Source organism: Triplophysa dalaica, chromosome 20 (genome assembly GCF_015846415.1).
Source record: "Triplophysa dalaica isolate WHDGS20190420 chromosome 20, ASM1584641v1, whole genome shotgun sequence".
Lineage (NCBI taxonomy): Eukaryota > Metazoa > Chordata > Actinopteri > Cypriniformes > Nemacheilidae > Triplophysa > Triplophysa dalaica.
The window spans coordinates 7,182,295-7,204,839 of record NC_079561.1 but is presented as its reverse complement, the minus strand read 5'-3'; the positions used below and the strand labels follow the sequence as shown (position 1 = coordinate 7,204,839).

General features: G+C 38.7%; 1 protein-coding gene across 1 annotated transcript; it reads left to right on the top strand.

The window, feature by feature from the left end:
- The first annotated feature begins 63 nt into the window (after positions 1-63).
- Positions 64-22,367, top strand: LOC130409377 (collagen alpha-1(XX) chain). The gene is made up of 43 exons (XM_056733320.1): positions 64-149; positions 328-472; positions 1,476-1,594; positions 3,858-3,962; positions 6,805-6,948; positions 8,059-8,214; positions 9,611-9,802; positions 10,303-10,470; positions 10,589-10,708; positions 10,817-10,981; positions 11,665-11,823; positions 11,950-12,119; positions 13,273-13,402; positions 13,544-13,689; positions 13,761-13,890; positions 14,020-14,159; positions 14,248-14,374; positions 14,458-14,597; positions 14,682-14,814; positions 14,907-15,049; positions 15,713-15,842; positions 15,974-16,090; positions 16,325-16,471; positions 16,559-16,615; positions 17,017-17,055; positions 17,160-17,298; positions 17,787-17,929; positions 18,230-18,339; positions 18,562-18,720; positions 18,829-18,906; positions 18,994-19,080; positions 19,177-19,230; positions 19,402-19,497; positions 19,594-19,647; positions 19,754-19,807; positions 19,964-20,017; positions 20,107-20,178; positions 20,276-20,311; positions 20,401-20,467; positions 20,545-20,733; positions 20,824-20,901; positions 20,997-21,155; positions 21,551-22,367. Exons 3-43 carry the CDS (start codon positions 1,537-1,539, stop codon positions 21,577-21,579), a joined length of 4,674 nt encoding a protein of 1,557 aa, XP_056589298.1. The 5' UTR covers positions 64-149; positions 328-472; positions 1,476-1,536; the 3' UTR covers positions 21,580-22,367.
- The last annotated feature ends 178 nt before the right edge of the window (positions 22,368-22,545 follow it).

Genomic DNA, 22,545 nt, shown 5'->3' with positions numbered 1-22,545 from the left:
TATTAAATCTTAAAGCTGAACCACTTTGTCGTGGTACGATGCTGCTCCTTACGAGTCAAACGCGAAGTGCAGCAACATTTCCTCTTAATTCTGTGCAGCCAGAAACGTACCTGACCAGCTCTTATGCATTAAAAAACAACTAAATAAAGGTAAGCGATTACAAACTTTTTATGTGCAATTTCACATGGGATGTGCTTTTTTTAGACTAATAAAGACCAACACATGCACTAGGAGCAAAAAGTTGACACTTCAGAGTAGGCTACACTCACTTGACTGCACCAGAGTTTTTCAAAACCCTGAATATATTCCCCGCCTCTGTATCCCAAGAGGAGGGCAAAGAAACCCCGTATCAAGTTTCACACCTAACCTTCCACAATAGACGGCTACAAATGGGAAGTCAGTGAACGGGACTCAATGTGTTAACATCTCTTACCTGTGTGGAATGCGCGAGGACATCAGAGCACAGCTTCAGGTAAATCCCTTTTTCCGACCGACCCTTACTTACTCCAAATATCTGTGTTTTTCCCACATAGCAATGCAGAAGGCAAAACCCTCGCCTTCTCTTCTTTGGAAACTAAGTTTGTACATGGTCTCTTTTAATCGCTGTTGGTAGCTGACAGTGATGGTTTACATACCTGACTGACTTACATGTCTTGCTGTTTAATGTATAGTGTGTAAGCCGTTGTCTCTTTATTTCAATGAGTATTGAGATATAGTGTGAAGTCTCACCTGTGCGAATGCGCACTTCTAATTTTTGGTTTCATAATTCGCGTGCATGCTTTAATAACTGTAGGTGTGGTATCAGAAAAGATTCAACGCTGAATTAAATGTCCCGAATCATCCAGTGTGTTTATAGAACAAGCCAATGCATGTGAATTCCCTCTTATTGCTGCCCTAAAGCATGGAGGGTTGTGTTCAATTAAAAAAAGGTGTCAAGTAATTGCTCATCTAATGATTTTGATTTTACAGGTTTACACTTACAGTCAAGTTTGTTTTCATGTAACGTTAAGCCCCATACAAATATTAATATGCTTGTTTTGTTAGTTCCATAATTTTTGTTGGGGATTGTTATTAAAGTATGCGGGTCAACTCACTACCGATAATCCAGTATATGATTTTAAATTATAGTCATTTACAGAAACTCCATTCAGATTTTGCAGGTAACACATTCTTCTGGTTAATGGGTTGTTATAACAGGTGTTTGGTTTGCCCTCAATTTGTCGTATTATTATCTTTAGTGGGCCCTTAATGACCATTGAAGCTGTAACCTTTTCTATAAGTGTTTATTGTATAAGAGGCTGTACTTAAAGCGTAGTGTAAAGGCATTAAAGGATTTGGGATCATCTGAAAAATCAGCATACAGCTTGTCTCTGGATGATCATTTATCACTGCTGTTATTTTGAGCACCACTGCTTGTGATGTCAAGTAGTCATGTTCTGTTTTATAGCTTGCTCACATTGACATTTTTCCCACAGGTTTTTAACAGACTCCAGAACAGTCTTGACGGCACACAGTCTTCCTTTTTTGTCAGACCAGATGTCTCTCATCCTGGTAACGGTTCTTCTGATGGTGGTTTCAGAAGTTCATACACAAGGTGAGGATTCATGTATTTCACTTGCAACGGTTGTGGGTTTTATTTCCCACATACATGATAAACAACACATTTTATGAGTTCATCCGTACCAGGGAACACACACTCGAAGTCCCCGTGAACCGGAAGTTGGGATCGTTTTTACTTCCGAATTCTGACACATTTCCGAGTGAATAAGGATTTCAAAGGAGAAAATTAGTGGGCGTGGCTTTCGCTTTTCATAGCGAATTGATTGGATGTATTAAAAACAACCGTCGCATTTTGAAATGAAACTGGCAGCAGACTGATAGTTGAAGGGGAGGGGTTAACGGATGCTCCGCCCAAGCTGTCCTGAAGATAGACAATTTCATATTTTAACTGAAGATTATGAGGGTACATTAATTTCAAAAAGAATATGACCCACCTTGATGCGCTATTTACTATAAACGCTGCAATATTTCCTGAAAATAATAAGAATTGTAATTTTTTATTTCAATGGGACTTTAAAGCATCTGCCAAATGAATGTAAAACATTCATACTTAACATACACTATCAGTCAAATGTTATGTGTCTTGTCATGATGTCAGTCAGTCTTTTACATTGCTGTTGGATGACTTTATATCCCTCCTGAGGTTGACAATGGACTGAATTGGCCAGATTACGTCTAAAAAATGCTGATTTGATTATTAGATTTTCTTTTTGTTAAACCAAATGCAACGCCTGTCAGTTTTTACTCTTATACAGTATATAATATATATATGTAATTAAATATTTTATCTATCGCAATTTTATGTGCAGTCTCTACTGTTAAAAAAGTATATATTTTAAGATAGTATCTTGAATTGATTAACATCTCTCCATTATTGTGTCAGCTTTGTGATTTGTGATCATCCTAAAATATTGACAGCAAACACGTAGCTTTTGTTCTGTTTGAGAAATGTCATCTGCATTCTTCTAAGTCCATTCGATTGCACCAATGCGTATGCTAGAAATATGTATTGTAACCACCATGCAACAAAAAATATTCTGCTGCAGACTAACTAATATTTTAGGTTCTAAGTGGCGTGTTGAAATTTTAGTGAAACATTTTCATTCCGTCTCCCGCAATTGCACATTCTAAGTACCAGCTTTCCCCAAGGGAAGAAAATTCTTGGCAAGAAGAAAACCACAAAAGAATAGACTTACTGCTTAAGGCCATTGTGCAACATTGCAAATTCCCTAGACAACTGCACACAGCCCCTAGTAGACGTTGCCACATTTGGGAAAGAAATTTGCCTCAAAAATTCTTGTAAGAATTTATGTGTCCTCATGTTATCTCTGTCCTCCCTGGAGGAAACACGCTGCAAGTGTGTTTTTTCTCCCACTATTGGCTGCGCATTTGTTGACTTCTGGGTTGGTGGTGCTGTGGTGTCAGCTGGAAAGCTTCTCTTAGATCCGCTGCCAGCTAATGCAGAGCGTTGATATTTCTCTTTTGCATCACTATAAAAAGTGAAAGTGTCCTATCCTTAAGTCTATCCTTAAAAGTGACTTTCCTTGTTGTAACCAACTGTAATGCAGGCAGCTTAATGTATTCATACCAAATAATAGTATTTTTGGATGTTACCGCATGAAGCACATTTTTTTTGTCCCCGATAGCATAATTCATAAAGATACTACAAAGATCTTTGTGCGTTTCGGGGTCATCCCCATTGTTGCACTCTTCTGGAGCATGACATTACATGCAAGCAACCCCTTCAGGCTGACCTTCAACCCCACCGAAAAGCAGATTTCCTGTGGTCCTCAACCCCCTGTTACCCTGAAGGGAATCACAGGGTGCTTTGAGCGTTCACAGACAGCTGGGAAGAGGGAAGGACGCGGCGTGGGACATGAAAGAAGGATATTGTACCAAGTTGGCATGTGGAAATTATGCAGATAGGCCGAGCACAAGGGGAGAGTTGAGCAAGAGAACAGTTATGAAGGGAAAGCAAGACTGAATATTCAAATATTACGTCTTCTCAGAGGGGAAGTTGGGAAAAAAGGCATTTAGAAGCTTGTAGAGGAAGACTTTGATCTTTAAAGACGTTTGTCTCTGAGCGTCACCCCTAAAGTCTCACATACAGACTTTTCCCATGATTCTCTCTGGCAGTTACAAGCTTGTTTTGTCCTTCATCGAAGGCTATTCAAACCCATTGTGTGTCCATCCGGTAGGGGTTACAAAGTGTTCAGGCTATTTTCTTTACTATTTATATGTTGGGAACTTACGTTTCCAAAAAACTTGTTCCATGAAGTCTATGTATAAATTTCCAGGTCGACTGAAGCTGACCGTTCTGTCTGAAGATCGGCTGCAGATTAAATGGAAGGAGGCAGAAGGTCCAGTTCAAGGCTACAAGGTCCGAGTACGGCCCCTCACAGGTGAATCCTTTTCAACTCTTTACATTTTTTGTAATTCATGTTGTTTACAGCAGCTTTACAGTGAGTCATGCTTTAATGCCTCAAGAGTTTCAAGTAGGCAACCAAAGGTTGAACAAATGTAGAGTTTGCTTCCAAAATGAGATAAAAAAGAAGTAATATTAATCAAACTGCAGTTGGTTTGTTTTGATTTGAGCCATAATAACTAAAAAAATACAGCTAACTAACACAATAAAACACATCAAAAACACGATAACATAATAAAAAACATGATTTTAAAAGTTATCTCATTTTGGAAATAAACTCTTCAAATCATGGCTACGTGCACTCTGCAGCGTTGGAACCCTTTGCGATGTTTGATCTCCTCTACAGACTTTAAACTTTTTGTGTGGATTTTAAATGGGTTGGATACTCATTTGTCACAATGGACAGCGTGTTTTTTTTTTAAAAATAGCTTCAGGGTCTTTTATCATGTTGGGGTGAGGGGAGTGAAGAATGATGACATCAAAATTGTACGATTTTTTTATTTATGGAAGTGAGAGTTGTATGTGTTATATAAATGTGATTTTTGTCATGTTTTGAAGCAAACTAGCTTATAGATAACCAAACTTGGGATGAAACTGAAGTAGCGATTGTCTTCTTTTCCATATTGTGATTTATATCCGAGTGAACGGCTTCTGAAATTAAAATTCATTTTTAGGGTGGGACTTGATTTGGTACATCGAGTTGTCAATTGGTAATCACCTAATCTTTTGCTGGGCAGAAATGAACCATTGCTTGTGAGGATGTTCATGTTTTTGATTAAAGATATTGAGGGCACATGTATTAAAATAATAATAAAGTGTGCAGGAAAGTAATTTATAGAAAAACACTACAATTTTCCATATAAAATTTGAGTTGTCCATTTCAAGTTCACGGTCACTTTAAGAGTAACATTTTGATTTCACCTGGACTATAATGTAGTCTGGTTGCGTTAGTTATATGTAAAATATTATTGTTTGGATAAAAGCAGCTAATTTAGACAAACCACATGAAACATTTTTGGTTACTTGAAAAAACTTTTTTACAATAGACTAGTTTTCATGAGGATGTTAAATACATAATTGAACCTAGAACACCGAACGTACACAGTTTAAAGGTTAAGTGTTTGAAGAGGCCTAACTGTAATTTAGTGAATCGTTCTTGCTCACAGACCTTGTAACCAGGACTAATAAAAATCTATTCCTTCCGACACCCACAAGCCACTCCCGAAGAGACTTTGTCTTTCTTTTTGTCTATCTTTCTTTCTGTCTGTCGTTCTTTCTAGTACATTCCTGTGTCACTGAGTAAGTGTTTCAGAACAGGTAAGGAATGGAAAAGAAGGATTTTTCAGCAATGATGGAATGAGGCCTGCAGTCACCCATGTTATGAATCCATATCAATTCTGTCTGACATGGCAAACCTATTTTGTTTTCAACCTCTTTCAGTCTCTATCTTTCCCTTAAAGCCCTTCTCTTATGTGTGGGTTTCTCTTTTTTAACCTTTATCTTTGTCTTTCTTATCTGCTTTTCCGCCCCTGTTCTTGGCTAGGTGAGTCCAGACAGGTCTTCTTTAGTTTTGAAAAAGTTCACACAGTTAAACAAACCCCGCACATCCCCACAGTGTTGACAGAACAGAAATTTAACAGCATATTTGACAGCTATCATGTGTGATAATAAACTCTCAGACTGTACTGTCTGCTTTGAGATGTTATTAAACACATGTATTTTCTGTTATTATACTAGGTTGTAATCATGGAAAATTGTGTTCAAAAACACAATTCCAGGCTCTGGATTTTCTGGGACATTGGTCTTTTAAAATTTGGTTTGAAGTCATATAATGTTTGAATACGTTTAAATGTCAAATTTAGTTTTTTTATATGGAATTATCTAACACTTTACAATAAGGTTGTATTTGTTAAAATCCCAGTGAATTTAAAAATTTCAATGCTTATTTTTTCATGAAATATTGTAGCGTTTATTGTAAATCGACAATTGTCAATGTGGGTCATTCTCTTTTTTTAAATTTGTGTGCCCTCATAATCTTTAGTTAAAATCTGAAAATGTACTTCCTTCCTTTTATGACAACCCATCTTAAAGGACATATGTTAGACGTCTAGGGCGGAGCATTTCAGCACTTGCAAATATATATGTTTTTTGATATTTTATATATTTTTATATTTCAAAACCCTATTTTTGTCAACTTTAAAGGCGATTTTCTCAATATTTAGATTTTTTTGCACCTCAGATTCCAGATTTTCAAGTAATTGTATCTCGGCCTTCCAATATCGTCCTATCTTAACAAACCATACATCTATTGGAATTGGCCAATCAGAATCAAGTATTCCAGAACGCTGTGTAACAATGTTAGTTAATGGATTTACTAATGTTTAAAAATACAACCTTATTGTAAAGTGGTACAATTTGACTAATAAAGACTACAAGTGTTTAAAGCACTTGTGGTGGTTGTGAGCATTTCATAGAACACACAAAACACAAAACACACAAAATTGTTTAACACAAAATTTCAATATATCCCACCATGTTTTATTGGGAGTTGCTTTGTTTATTTTTCAATTTAAAGGAATTTTTCAATGAAAAATAAAATTTGGCTCATAGTTTACACATCCAATTTGTATATGACGTCCTTCCAAGCGCATATGCCGTCCTTCCAGGCTCCATAAATCTCACAGGACACGCAACACCCGATGAGATTCACAGAGCCTATGTGCAGCTATTTTGCGTTTGTCCAGTGATGTATTATGTTCCCGTCCACACGTGACTAAATAAGCTCAAAATATGAATCGTTTTTACTCTGTCTTTTCCAGAGGTTCCTCAGCCAGAGCTGATGCTGACGACCACACGCGGCCGAGCCACGGTGGCAGGCCTGGACTCCAGACAGGAATACCTCCTGCAAGTCCTGGTGCTCAATGGAACGCAGGAGAAACTCATCGCGAAGAGACGCTTCAACAGTAAGAGACACATCTAAGGATTTAACCAGAAGATGTGGTGCTTGACTGTATGTATGTTTTGGGATGTGAGGGTATTGTGGGTTGTTTGCAAGATTCAAGGTATCGTACCAAAAATGGTAGAGTTTTAAACTTTTTATATTAGTTTTTTTTTTAAATCCCTTTTGACTCTTTGTAGATTTTGTTGGATGTGGTTGTGATTTTCTCACAGTTAAGTGCCGTATTTGTGGCAGAAACAGAAATCTGTACGTCAGTTGAAGTAGTTCCACCAGTCATGAGCTGTCAACACACAGTCCCAAACTAGAATCCTTTGGGTATGCCAATGAAACTCTTTTCACACACAGTGTTTAAGGGCTCGCTGTCTGTAATTGACAATGTCTAATGGTAGATTCCTGACGGATTACAGGCTGTGACTAACACAGTGAGGAAAACTCTGGAATGATACTTGTGTCTTTACAAGCACGAGACACTGGTGGAATTCCCTTGAAACTGAGCAGCTGGTCACCCAGCCTGAAAGAAACTTGATATCAGATGATGAAATGTTTTAATGGAGAAGCTGTACGAGCCTTCTACAATACATCTGTTAATGCTCTAAAATAAGAATAGTAGTAGTTGCAACAGAGATTGAAGCATTGCATTATGGGAGATCAGGCTTCATCCTAAACAGAGATTTGTGATGGGAGGGTGATCTCATCGTCCAAACTCAAAAGATGCAGATAATCCCAAATATCTGTGATGCCGTGGGATAAAACGTTGCGTGTAGGGTGAGAGAGTGGTTACTATGTCGAGCCGGGCAGGTCTGGACAGGCCGGTTTTAGGGTTTGGCCTGAGGGCCTTGCTCGCTTGTCGGATTATTCCATTGTTAACTAAAGCATCCACCATTTTTTCACATAATATTTGCCATTTATTTAGCTCTTTGTGTAGAATTTAACAGAATAACTAGATGATATTAGAAATAAATAATTCAATTGAAATAAATACATAAAATAATAAATTATATAAACCCAAGTTGGGTAAAAACTTTGGGTCTATCCTATTATCCATTTATGATGATAATTATGATGACTTCTACATCATTTCCTCCTCTTCCCCCTCCATCCGTCCATGTCTCAGTTGATGGGTTGCGTGAGGAGGAGCTGATTCGTAGCGGGAACAGAGAGGATAAGAAGAAAACACACACCATTGGCTCCGGTTCTGGGGAGGTGGATGACATCACAGAGGCTCTAGCTGCCCTGCCCACGGTGCTCTACAGAGAACCAACAACAACAGGTAGAGAACCTGCAAACTCAGACCGCCAGAACATCTCCAAGCCTTCTGTCCTGTTGTCTCCCTGTTATTATAGATGTTTTACTGGTGGAGGGTTAGATGGTTGGAATGGCGCCAGCTCTTTGACTTAACCTATTAATAAGAGTCCATTTACCCCAACCCTGTCATCAAAGGTTCAGTAATAGGACAGGGGGCAGAAAAGGACATGATGGGGATGCTATAGATCGGTGCTGAGTGTTTATTTACAACAAGGTGGGGTATGGGAACACAGACAGAATCGCTAGCCTTTGTTACTCTCTGTAGCCAAATTATGTAAGTGTAAGCAATTCAATGCTTTCGTTAAGTTTTGGGCGTAATACTGCACAAATATATCGGCATACGATTTTGAGTTCGAAACCATTGGCAAACAGCTATAGCATTAAAAATTTATTTTTTTTATGAAATGAACTGCATGAGTTATTTCTGTTTCATAATCCAACGTTTTTATTGGGCAAAATAAGGAAATACTTGCCAAACCAAAATGTAATTGAAATACTTGATAGCAGATCAAGTATTTTTTTTGCAATGTTGGTCTGTTGAGTCTTAACTCTATCACCGCCACTGACGAGTTATCTACTCATTTAAAAAAATAAAGCTTCCCCGCCAAAGACGAGTTATTACGGCAATCAGTGTGTGTACTGTTTTACAGCAGATGGCGCTATTACACACCTTTGAGAAAAAGTACAGAATCCCAGAACCTAGAACGTATATGTTTTAGCGGTTTTTAATGATTGTTCTGAGTGTAATCTGGGTCGGAATCTTTGACAAAAAACGTTAATTATTATTATTATGATGCATTTTTTAAGAAACCTACCCACATCTACGGAGTGATAAAAAACGAACAAATGAATATAGAAGAATACGGTTTATTTAGTTTAAAAGCTGTTCTTTTCACTGTTCTTTCATTTGACATATTGTTTGTCCATAATTCTTTAAAGAAAAGTTACTGTGAGCCATTAAAGTTGGATGAAAATATTCAAAAACGCTGGCGTAGGCTGGCAACTTTTTTTAAAAAGACTGGCGGGGAATGAGTTAAGAATGATTTGATGAACAATAAACTGGCTAGTGTACCTTATGTGTTTTTGCTTATTTGGGATCAAAACAGTGATCCATTTAAGGACCCTAAGTAAGCCAATGACAAATATCAGTATCGGAATTGACAAGTTTGTCTTTTAAAATCGGTATCAAACCAAACCATTCCTATTAGTTCGTCCTTAATCCTGAATTAAATTTGTTTACCTATAAGCAAATAGGATAAAGGATGTTTAGTCTTCTTTTTGAAACGCAAGACAGAATTTGTATAAAAGTGATATTATTTGTGCAATAAAGTGCATGTTGATTGTCATTCGTGCTGTTTTAGAACCTCCAGCTCCTCCTGAGCTTGAGCCAGAAACTGACACGAATCCTAAAAACAAGAAGAAGAAGAAAGACAAGAACCGATCCAAGACGGAAGATAAAAATGATCCAGAGGATAACAAACTAAAGACCGTAAGAGAAGAGATCACCAATACTGACAAAACAAGGAAAACAACCCCTACCCAACCTGTCACAGGTAATACTCATACAACACATCAAACATCATCACAAGTGCACTGCAAGGCTCCCAAACCTTCCATCAGTGAAGTGAAAAAGCTTAAATTCCCTCAGAGCTTGACCGAGCTAATGCACCGTGTCTGTATAGCAGAGGCTTAATAGCAGTATTAGGTACTAAATAGAGTTAATGACACTGTTCAGGTTGTTATCATAGACCCTGTGGGCACTCAGGCCTGAAACTGGTCCCACACTTCCTTCCAACAAAAAACACATGGAGTCACGAATGCACTTTGTAAGAACACACACATATACTGTACATGTCGACACACATGATTGAAATAAATGGGTGTAACAATAGCTTGGCATAGAAGCAGAGAAGATTGCAAAATGTTAGCAGGTATCGCTTACAGCAATATATACTTAAAAACATGCACAGACTGAAAGATCTTTATCTTTTCTATCCTTAAATGCTTTATCGTTTGTTAACCTGTCCATTTGGTTCTCATGAATGGGTCTCAGCCATATCCACCCGGAAGCCATTTGAATGCAGTGCCGCCGCACGGGCAGATTTAATTCTTCTCGTGGACGGATCATGGAGCATCGGCCGCACCAACTTCAGAAAGGTGCGTGACTTCTTGGAGGGCCTGGCTGTTCCCTTTCACATCGGCCCGGAGGGCGTGCAGATAGGTGAGCTATTTAATGGGTATTTATATTGTCATGTCAAAGACTTATGAACTTGAAATAATGCCATACACATTATGGTGTGATGTACTGTAAATGTTATTCGTTTTTATTGTGGTCTCAGCATTGTCGCAGTACAGCGGAGATCCACGCACAGAGTGGAACCTTAATAACTTCACCTCCAGAGAGCCACTCCTGGAGGCCATCAGGAACTTCAGGTATAAGGGAGGCAACACCTTCACAGGTAAGTGTAGATGTCACACGAATTGTTTGTATTATATGAAGGACAATTTCAAGAGCACCTGTGAACACCAGACCTCTTATTTTTAACATCATCATGTGTGAACTTTAGGTCAAGCACTCATTCATGCTCTTGAGAACAATCTAAAGGAGGAGGCTGGAGCACGTCCCAACACACCACAGTTCCTCCTGCTGCTGACCGATGGCAAATCTCAAGATGATGCCATCGCTGCAGCCAACAGGTTGAAGAATGCTGGCGTGGAGATCATTGCTATAGGTGAGATCCTCATTACTACATCAGTTTAATGGATGTGTGGAGTGTTAGTTTTGGCAATGCAACTTAATTCTAGTCAATTTTCGAAACATATCTTAAAATGTGAGTCAAAGTTAAGGGTTACTTAAGTGAGTTTCTTTTGACCCTAACAAACCTTTTGAACTAAAGCATACTCACAAATGCTTGAAATTGGTTTTGTAGACAATTTAAAGAGATTTATCTAATTTAAGTTACTCGATTTTTATTGATTGACCTTTATTGAATAATGATGGGAACTACTTTAGTACTTTTAAAGCACTGGTGGAGAGTATTGATACAAACTGTTGTCAATGAGAGACTACATTGAAGATTAACTTTTGATTGAGGTTTTTTAAGATTTTGGGAATTTCCCATTGTCACATTTGTGGTATTTCATAGTTTTCATGAGTTTAGTATTAACATAAAATGTTGAAAAATAAGTTACAAGAATTAATAAGTGACCCTAAGCCTTTAAACAGTAATATATACATACATACACACATATATATATATGTATATATATATGTATATATATATATATATATATGTATATATATATATATATATATATATATTTACACCCATAATGTTTATATATTAAATATTATGCACTCATATTTACATTGTATCTATATATATGTAATATTTTCTCTGTTTCCCACATCCAGGTGTAAAGAATGCAGATGAGGCAGAATTGAGACAGGTGGCGTCTGAGCCTCTAGAGCTGAATGTCTATAATGTGAATGATTTTCCTCTTCTTAGCAAATTGGTGGGAAGACTAGCTCGCATCCTCTGTGGCAAGATCGAAGATCGCATTAAAGCCAAGAGTGAGTCAATCACACATGTGAAAACTGGTGTAATGAACAGACCTCCAATAAATATTGTCATCCTAAATTGTAGAAATATCATATGTACTCAAAATATAATGGAGGTGTGTGTCTTCTGTTGAGAAGGAATGGAGCGTCCCACTCAGGACCCAGTTCTGTCCTACCCCAGCCCAACTGATCTGCTGTACGTGGCACTTGGTTCGAGGGAGGTGCGTTTGCGTTGGACCCCTCCAAGCAAAAGTCTCCAGCAGTACAGAGTGGTTTATCACACGTCTGAAGGACAAAGTCTAAAAGAGGTGAGCCAGGTCGCAAAGTCGCTAGCACTCCTTTTGAGGCTAAATAAACTCTATTAATTGAGCAAGGCTGTTTTACTGTAAACGTGTTCTGAAGCTTTAAAGGCTTTTGTCAGATTTATTAAGGCTGATTTAACACTTTTTGAATATCCAATATTTATCATTAATTGGATAGTTCATTATAAAAGAAGTAGGACTTTTTATTGAGATGTTTGGATGTTAGCAGTTGACAGCTTCAGTCACCATTCACTTTCATAAGATGCGTCTCAATTCCTAGGCTCAGGAGGTCGCATTTGTCATCCGCATACGTCATCGAGGTTATCTCATTTCAGTAAAAAACATTATAAAATTAAAATGTATTTATCTTAAACGTAATCATCGTAGTGTCATTCTTACCTTGAAATATAACAGTTGCTTTTTACAAATAAAACCTGAATAACAAACCTTGGTGATGTGTGCACCCGACAAATGCGAAGCACGCAAAATAATCTATTATTTAGCTGTTTTGTTGCATTTATTAAAAAAAATTTGGGTGGATATGGAAATCTTTTTATGACAGAAAACAGATATCAGACGTAAGTTTAATGTTTTTGATATATTATTCCAATGAATTAAAAAAAAACTTGAATATTTTGTACAAGGTTTTATCATTGGGTAAAAATAGAATAAATAGACAGGACCCAAGCCAAATTCACTCATTTTCTTCAGAAGACTAAGGACTAAAGCACCCATTTGGAAAACAATAATATAATATAATTGGAAAACAATGAAGACTTGCCGGAGGACTTGAAATTGTGACGCAGCTTTGACTATCCGCATGCACTGCATTGTTATATTTATAGAAAAAAAGAAACTCATACAGGTTTGAGACATCCTAAAAATAAGTTAATACATAGATGTTATTTTTGGTTGAACTATCCTTGAACTCTTCAACCATGAAGTCACTTAAGCAAAACGCTGAAGGAGATTAAATGTTTTTTGGCGCCTCCTACAGGACACTTTTTAAACTGACGTTAATGTTGCATGTCATGGATTTGCAAACAGCTGATTCGTTTTGCTGTTTGAAACTTATCAAGACTGATTTATGATCAGTGAATACAGTGTTAATATTTATTAATTCATATGCAATGCATTTGATTATATTTTTGATGGTCAGGTTGTGGTGAATGGAACACATTCAACAACACTACTGACAGGACTGGCCTCGCAGACACAGTACCATCTGTCCATCTTTCCTGTCTACGAGAACAATGTGGGTTCTGCTCTCAGAGGAACCTTTACTACATGTGAGTCTCTGGTTAGATTAACATCATTTTTTTTAATGCATATTCAATAGTGGAGTTTTATTAGACTATTGGACCCCAGTACCAGGGGCAGGTAAAAGGGTCATAACTGTTCCCGTATATCATATAAATCCTTTCCTCCAGTGCCGTTAGCCACGCCTGAGGCTCTGGAGGTCACGGCATCCTCACCCAGCAGTCTGCGTGTGCGCTGGGAGCCGGCCGTAGGAGCCACACAGTACATGGCGCTGTATTCAGCGCTTACTGATGGAGAACCTGATGATGCCAAAGAGGTAAGATGTGTCGATAGTTAGATTCACAGTTTCGAATCACGTTATATCTTTCCTGTTTTTATTTGTGCCAGGTGAAGTTTGGACCTGCTCAGACGGATGTGGAGTTGGTGGATCTGATGCCGTCCACAGATTATTCAGTCACTCTTTATGCTTTATATGACGAGGACCCCAGTGATCCCGTCACTGCCCTCGGCACCACCTGTAAATTCAAACTCATTATCAACACTTGCATGTAAAATAAATATATAAAAAATCAAGTCTGTGAACTACAGTGCAGTGCCGCTATATTCTCAGCTCATTATCTCTATTCTCTCAAAAAAAATTCTCTAGTTCCATTGCCGTCTCCTGTCAGTTTGCAGTTTCCCATGGTCAGTCACAGCGCTCTGAAGGTCACATGGGTCCCTGGGGCTGTGGATGTTCCCGCCCACCGTATCATCTACAGCACCAATCACGGCAGTGATGTGAAACAGGTGATCAAGTCTCTCTATTCCAAATTGTTCTGCCTTAAAGCGCTTGTTTCTTATCTCTCTGTACATGTCGTCTCTTTGTCTTTCTCAGGTGGAAGTCAGAGGTGTGAACACGGCGTTGTTGCAGAATCTCTCTTCCTTATCCAGGTATCTGGTGTCAGTCCAGTCGCTCTATGAGAAAGGCTTGTCAACTCCTATCACAGCCAATGTCACGACATGTAAGTTACATGCAAACCCATGACACCCTTGAGATTCCATTTGACCATTTATGTAAAGCTTTACATACCTATTCGTCTCGCAGTGAAGGTACCGGCTCCCTCAGATCTAAGAGTCACTAACTTCTCTGGCAGTGACATCACCGTGCGTTGGGAAGCCGCGGCGGACGACGTGGTCTCGTACCTGATCAAATGGATCTCCCTCAGTGGAGGAGACCTGAGGCAGGTCAGCTCCTGGTCCTAGCACTTCCTGTGTTCATTTCTCAAAGAGTGTGTGGTTAGTATGATTAGAAGCAATTTTGTATTCCAGCTAACAGTAGATGGGAAGAGTGAGGGAGCCATTTTGGAGGGAGTCGAGGAGGATAATGAATATCAGGTCTCACTGTCTGCACTATATGCTGATGGGGCTCAGAGCGAGGCAGTGGCAATACGATACAGCACTTGTGAGTATACACACACATTTACACATGTTAAAGGTAAACCAGCAAACTTTAAAGCGTTGAAACACAAAGATTTGGTATGTTTGGTGTGTTAGTATCAGGAGGCGGTCCCAGCAGTTTATCCATCTCAGAGGAAACTCCAGTCAGTATGCTGGTCACCTGGGTTCCACCTAACGCCCATGTGCTGCAGTACCGTGTTTCATACACACCCCTCACTGGAGATGCAAGAGAGAACACAGTGAGTACTTTAATAGCGGGGCTTCTTTAGTCCGTTTCATCGGACGTGAGCGCGTGACCCCACGTTAACTTCCGTTTTGTTTTGGGCTAGTGTCTAATAATATAACTATTTATATTTCATTTAATTTGTGTTCATATTCAGTTGTATTTTTATTTTACTGTGTAATAAATGTATTAAATAAACCATTTGTTGAATGGGTTCTGTAGTTTGGTCGCATTATCAAAAACATGGAACATTTACATAAGCTTTGGTATTGGAGTCTAAATTCGAAATATTGGAGAGACAAGTTTAGCCAAGTAACGGTTCCTTTGATTGTTATCAGAAATAATCTACATGCACTCTGTAGTTTGTGAATGTGTACCGGAAGTTAACCGAAGCCCACAGACGTGCGCATGAGCAGTAACATTTATTTATGTTGTCACTTTGAAACCATCTATATGTGTGTTTTTGAGCCCTATCAATGGAAGTTAATGTTGTTTGGTACTAATATTTTTCAAAATGTCGTCTTTTGTGTTCTGCATCATAAATAAAATCATACTGTTTTTTGAATAAATGCTTTTTTTTTTTTTTTGGTTGAACTATCACTTTAAGCCACAACAAAACTCAACTGGTAGAACTGTACTGGTAGAGTGTAATGTAGTCTTGTTGTTTATCTGTTTATAGGTGTCGTTGCAAGGCAGTGAGAAGCGGGTCCTGCTTCAGAATCTGCAGCCTGACGCTCGGTACAGTGTTCTGGTCACTGCCGAGTACCGCAACCGAGAGGGAGGGAGTGCCACAGCTCAGGGGAAGACCAGTACGTCACACAACTATTCAATAAACTTAATCCATGCCTGGCCAGTATAGACTGTACTGCCCTCTTCTTGACAATGTTTTGTAAATGTATTTTAACTACAGTTGAATGTATTTTCATATCTGCACATGCAGCTAGTCTGAGGGTGAGCAGCGTTAGTGTTGTGCGGTCTGATCACTTCAGCATCTGTGTGTCCTGGAGGCCTGTAGCTGCAGTCAGCGGTTATCGTATAGTCATCCAGGCTCTCAGAGGTACCACAGTTGCCCAAACACACCACAAATTGTTGTTAATCATTAACATGTACAGTTGAAACTGGGACTCAAAAGCACCAACAATGTCACAAATACCTCAAAATATTCCTGGATTTATTTCTTGCTTATTTTACGTCCAAAGTTTTACTTCTAGATTTTATTCCTATATTTCCCTCTGTGGTCTTTTGGACCTCCAAAGCTTTATCTTCACTTTCTCTGTATGTATAATTTAAGATAAACAGACTAAAGAGGACATAGTGGACGCCTCCAGCAGCAGTCACTGTTTCTCTGAGCTACAGCCTGAGACAGTATACCGTATCAGTGTTCATTCTCGTCTGGGAACAGTAGATGGCGCCGCTGTCACCATTCTTCACCCCACAGGTTAGAATCCTGCTAACGGCATACCTCATTCAAAAGTACAATTGTTATTTTTTGCTTAGTTGTAATTGCATGTAATTTGTTATATAGCAACGGCTCCAGTGAGAATTCAGGTTCCCCCTGGACTGCATCCCATACAGAAGGAGGGTAAGATATAAAAAGGTTAAAGGGATAGCTCACCCAAAAATAAAAAATCTCTTGTCATTTCAAACCTTTATGACTTTCCTTCTTCCGCAGAACACAAATGAAGATATTTTGAAAAATGTTGTTAACCGTCACCTATTCACTTGCATTGGTTTTGTGTCAATACAATAGAAGTGAACGGGTGCTGACACTGTTTGGTTGCCAAAGTTCTTTAAAAAAGAAAAAAATTGTGTTATTAAGAAAAAAGAAAGCAATAGAGGTTTGAAATGACAAGAGGGTGAATAAATGATGACAGAATTTTCATTTTTGGGTGAACTACCACTTTAAGGCCTATTCAAACCAGACGCATATGTTTATTATGAATATAAAGAGTTAGCAAGATTCTCTCTCTCTCTGTCTTTCAGTGTGTCCTGAGATGGCAGTCAGAAATCATGTAGTTAAAGGTAAGATTGCCAGTGAGTCGTAGTTTTAATTTCTTGGACACATGTGGCAACATAAAAGACTGTAGCAAGTTAGCTTTTTTAAAACACTTCTGTGTGTATTCCAGGTTTCAACATGATGGAGGCATTTGGTCTGACTCAGAGAGCTCACTCGACTGTTGAGGGTGTGGCGGCCGAACCGTTCATCTTCAGCACCTTACCCAGTTACACCCTCTATAGAGACGTACAACTGACCCAGAGCACAGGGTGAGAAACACAAGCACATACATGCTTAACTCTTTCCCTGCAAGTGATGAGTTCCCCGCCAAAGAGTTATTATGGCAATCGTTGTTTGTACTTTTGTACAGCAGGTTGCGCTGTTACACATCTTTGGAAAGAACGTATATTTTTTTATCTGTTTTGGGGTTAAATATTTTAGCAGTTTTTAATAATAATCTTTAATATAATCTGTGAGGAGTCCATGACAAAAAAAATCTAATTATCTCAACTGTTAAAAAAAAGAACAAATGAAGATGCAAGAATACGGTTTCTTTTGTTTAAAAGCATAGACTATGTTAGTCTATTTCATTTTGATATTTTATTTAAAAAAATATCAGCCATCACATTGTAGTGAAAATTTTCGAAAAAGCTGGTGCTGACTGGCAACTTTTTATATAATAGGCTCACGGGAAAGAGTTTAACATGAGCACATTAATATAAACAGCTTCAGCTCTCTGTGTACATCTGTGTCTCAGCTTCATCCACCCGGCTGGCTTTGCTCCAGAACACACCATCAGCATAGCCTTCAGGCTCCTGCAGGATTCACCGAAGGAACCCTTTGCCCTCTGGCAGCTCACAGACAATGACTTCCAGCCTAAGATGGGGGTTGTGCTAGACCGTGAGTGGAGGTCAAATTGTCAAATTAGACTCATGTTAATGCTAGACAATTGTTTAAATTTGGAGTGTTGGGGTTACATTAGTGTATTACTCCTAATAATTAATTAAATTAATTAATAAAACATGCGTGTGTGTGTGTATACACACTGTATTTATAATGAATTTATAATGAATTAGTGATAAAAATTATACATTTCTGGGCAAACTAATTCCAAAAGAAATGAATGCATCCTTATTTGATTCTATTAGTGTATCTATAGTCAGGTTCATGAGATTCATTTTTCTCTGTTCTGTTTGTCAGCTAAAAAGAAGATGCTGCTGTATTTCAGTCTGGACTACAGAGGAGAGATACAAGAACTGAACTTTGACCAATCACAAGTCCATTCTCTCTTTTACGGCAGCTTTCATAAGGTTTGTGTGCAAGTGTGTGTGATTCGTGTATCATTACATGTTGATGTCAGGCAAACCACAGATATTCTGTGCGTATATTTCTAGTTCAGACAAGTTTTTTCTTTCAAAACTATATGAAACTATAAGAAAAGTTTAAAATCCTAATACCATGTCTTAACCAGATGCAAAGTCACCTAATAACACACGATAATCTCTAATCTTTTTCTTCGATGTTTTTGGCAGATCCATTTGTCTATCAATCAGGTGAGCGTATCGCTGTATGTAGATTGTCAGCAGGTAGGTGAGAGACCTGCTCGTCCCTTAGGAACTGTGCCTACTGATGGCTTTGAGATGCTGGGCAAGCTAGTTAGGACACGAGGACCTCAAAGCGGATCTGCAGCTGTGAGTCATAAACATCATAGAAACATTATATAAAGACACATACTGTACTGGGGCCATACATATGGCCAATTTGAAATCTCAACGCTTGTGATACTGTTTTTACCCTAGTTCCAGCTGCAGTCTTTTGAGATAGTGTGCAACACCACATGGCCATCAGAAGACGGATGCTGTGATCTGCCCTCACAGGTATAAGAGATTCACTTGTTCATTTAGCTTTAAGGGTGCACATACATATACCTGCTGTTTTTTTGAGTATCACAATCTATCCTCTAGAGGGACGAGGAGAGCTGTCCAGAACCTGCTTATGCGTGCACCTGTAGCACCAATGTGCCCGGAGCACCTGGAGATGCAGGCCCTCCTGTGAGTCAACGACACAGTGCATGTGTGACAAAACAGCTTATGAAAAGCTGCTGGAATTGACAATGATATAAACTGAGGCCAATGCTTGTTCTTTAGGGAAAACCTGGTCCTCGTGGGGAGAAGGGAGAGAAAGGGGAGCTGGGACAGAAGGTACATTGACGCTTCCACTGTCGTGTATCCTTATCGTTATTATTTGATGAAAAATACTATTAAATATAAAATAACCACAGTATGATAAGCTAGAAAGGCATCAGGGGTTAATTTCATATACAGTATAAAGTCTCATCCTTGAATTTCTTCCTTTTATCTGCCTATTTTTAGGGTGAGATGGGCCCACCAGGCAAACCGGGTCTTGAGGGAAACTTTGGTGCTATTGGAGCCGCTGGTCCACGGGGAATGACTGTAATGGGAAAAGTGGTATGTTCACAAGTGTTATGTGTACCCAGTCTTAAGTATATAATCTATAGATCATGCAGAGTAGATTGAAATCCTCTCTTTTCATCTGTACACCAGGGTCCTCCTGGAGTAAGAGGTGAAAAAGGAGACATTGGAAGGCCTGGAAATCAAGTGAGATTTAACATCCACCTTCTCTGCTTTTCCTTACCCAGCACATATTTCTAGCAGATTTTATTTTCATATTATTACTTACTGTTTCTTCATTTTGCATCTGAAGGGGTTACCAGGGCCTCCTGGCCCAGAGGGTAAAGAGGGCAACCCTGGTCCTAAGGTAACAATTTACATGCATTTTATGTATTGCATTCAAGCTTTTATTTAGTGTGTCTTCTTTAGGATTCAACCCCATGGCTTTGGTGTTTCTAGTACCATGTTCTGATTTTCAGAATGTTCAGACTGTCATTTATCTTTTATATATTTTTTTTCACAGGGTGTCAGAGGACCAGAAGGTAACATAGGACCCCCAGGAATTACTGGAGCAAGGGTAAGCTAGCCCTACTTACACACATTTAAGGAATATCTGTTGCATGCTTTACAACTTTGTTTTTATATTTCTGTATCTGCCTTTCGTAGGGTTTTCAGGGTATGCCTGGCCATCCTGGGCCAATGGGAAACAGAGGCCCATTAGGTCCTGTAGGGCCCACAGTGAGTACAGCCCCCACACACTACAAATTTTTTTTGACAATGTGATGTGTATTCAATCTTACGGATTGTTTAATACACAGTGATATTATTTTCGCAGGGCCTGTCTGGAAGCAAAGGGGAGAGAGGAGAGAAGGTAAGTTAATGTTTTTTTATTCATTTACATGTTATTTGTAAATGAACAGTGGTTATTTTTGTGGTTTTTATCATTTTTTCTTTTATAAGGGAGAGCCACAGTCTCTTGCCATGATCTACCAGCTTGTTACCCAAGCTTGTGAAAAGCTTGTGCACAGTATGTAGGAAACTGCATCCATTTATTATTCGTTTCCTACAGTCAGACGCAGTTTATAATTGCTCATCATGTTCTAGGTGAGGTGCTGAAGTTGGATGTCTTCCTGAATGAGATCAATCGGAAGCCAGTGCCCATCCAGGAACCGGTGGCGCCACCAGGAGAGCCTGGCATACCAGGGGGAAGGGGTCCACCTGGACCACGAGGCCCTCAGGGAAGACAAGGAAACAGAGGGGAGTCTGGGAAACCTGGGTATCCTGGTGAGCAGGGTAAGTCTAGATGCTTTTAGATCTGTTTGGCAAACTCCACATCTGATGTATGGTCACTTTTCTACAATTCTGCATTGTTCTAACTTCTAGGACGCAGGGGTATTCCCGGTGAGAAGGGCTATCAAGGCGACAATGTCTTGGGACCGCAAGGAACTAAAGGATTCGCAGGTATTGTAATCCGATCACACACTTACAATCTCATTAAAAGTCTTTTAATAGTAAAGTGTGTTTGTTAGCAGCACTGTTTGTTTTTAATTTACCAGGACCTCCAGGAGAAACCAAAACAGGTGAACCAGGCCCCAAAGGAGAGGATGGTAAAGCTGGACCTCAGGGTATTCCAGGTGCCCCGGGACAGCAAGGAGAAATTGGCCCCCCTGGTGTGTGTGACAGCAGTGGATGTTATCAGGGTGGACCTGTTCCAGGTAAATGGCTCTCACGTAGCTTCTCTGGATCGGTTCCACATTTGTGTAATGATCTGCCCACAAGATCGGCAGATTCTTTAAGAATCGGCTGGAAAGACATCTGTTCCGTCAGCACCTGACCGATCAGTTTTACCTCTTTTCTACTCTTTCTATATATAAAAAAAAAACTTTGCTCTGTATACTGTGGTAGGCTATATGAGACCAGTTTTATTGCATTTCTGCTTTTTGTTGTCCTTATGTTGTTCCAATTGCTTCCATCGTTTACCTAATTTGTAAGTCGCTTTGGATAAAAGTGTCTGCTAAATGACTAAATGTAAGTGTAAAACCTGTACACCATGCAGATATTTAGCTCATGTATGTATAATTTCTTCTGATGTTTTTATTTCATTATACAGAGGACCCGTACCTTGGATACCAACCTTGAGTTGAGAAATCAGTGTAGACTTGGTGGTATTTCCAAGTTTTTAGTATCATCTCTGCCCCCAGACTTTGGAAAGGAATTGTGGGAAGTAACTTATGAACCGAATCTGCCAGAGGATGACTTTTAATGAGCCTGTATACTAGACTCTCCAAACTGATCATACATTCATACTGAGATCACCAAAGCACTGATCATTCTTAACTCCTGTTTATGTTACTCACTATTCGGTTTGATCCGCTGCTACAAGACAAAAGCAGATTCTCGTGTAGAACTTCATTTGTGCTGCACCGATGTTCTGCTTGAAGCTGATGACGTCACAACACACCCAGACTCTGTTTTATAGAGGGAAACGTGACGTGTTGGTTAACTAGTGTTGAGTAACTAGCGTGTTACCTTATAATAACTACAATCCGCACTAAGAATGTCCTAAAATGTACTTTTTGTATTTTATTGTATTTAATTCACCGTATGTGTTTTAAATGTATTTTGTTGAAGGCATATTGGTTTAAATACTTTCCATTCCAGTTTTTATCTCTTATTTCCTGATTTTTATATAAAGTACTATTGTAATATTAAATAAGCAATATTTTGCCAGAGCAATTTGTCAAAATGAAATACACTGTGATATTGTATTATTTGACTTTTCTACATATGCTGTTCATACTATTTTCTATGATCATACAGAGAGAATTGTTCTTTTGATTTTCTTTTTTTGTTTAGTGTTTATGTACAGATTGTATGAAATGGAACTGTTCAAGAAAACATGTGGTCGTTTCTGTTGATATTGTGCCAGTAAAAGCAATAACTATTCTGATTTACTGAAAAATATAATAAAAGTATTAATAAAATGTACATGTTTAATATTTTACTAGATACGTGCAAAATGACAAAGATAGATAATATGCACAATAATAATCCCAAATTATTTAACATGATAAAAATTATAAAAAATAACAAGTCAAAGCTCAA

Coding starts and splice junctions, on each gene's coding strand:
- LOC130409377 (XM_056733320.1), top strand. CDS start 1,537: ATGTCTCTCATCCTGGTAACGGTTCTTCTGATGGTGGTTTCAGAAGTT. Junction 13,690..13,760: donor AACCTGATGATGCCAAAGAG/GTAAGATGTGTC, acceptor TATTTGTGCCAG/GTGAAGTTTGGACCTGCTCA. Junction 19,081..19,176: donor CTGGAGATGCAGGCCCTCCT/GTGAGTCAACGA, acceptor CTTGTTCTTTAG/GGAAAACCTGGTCCTCGTGG.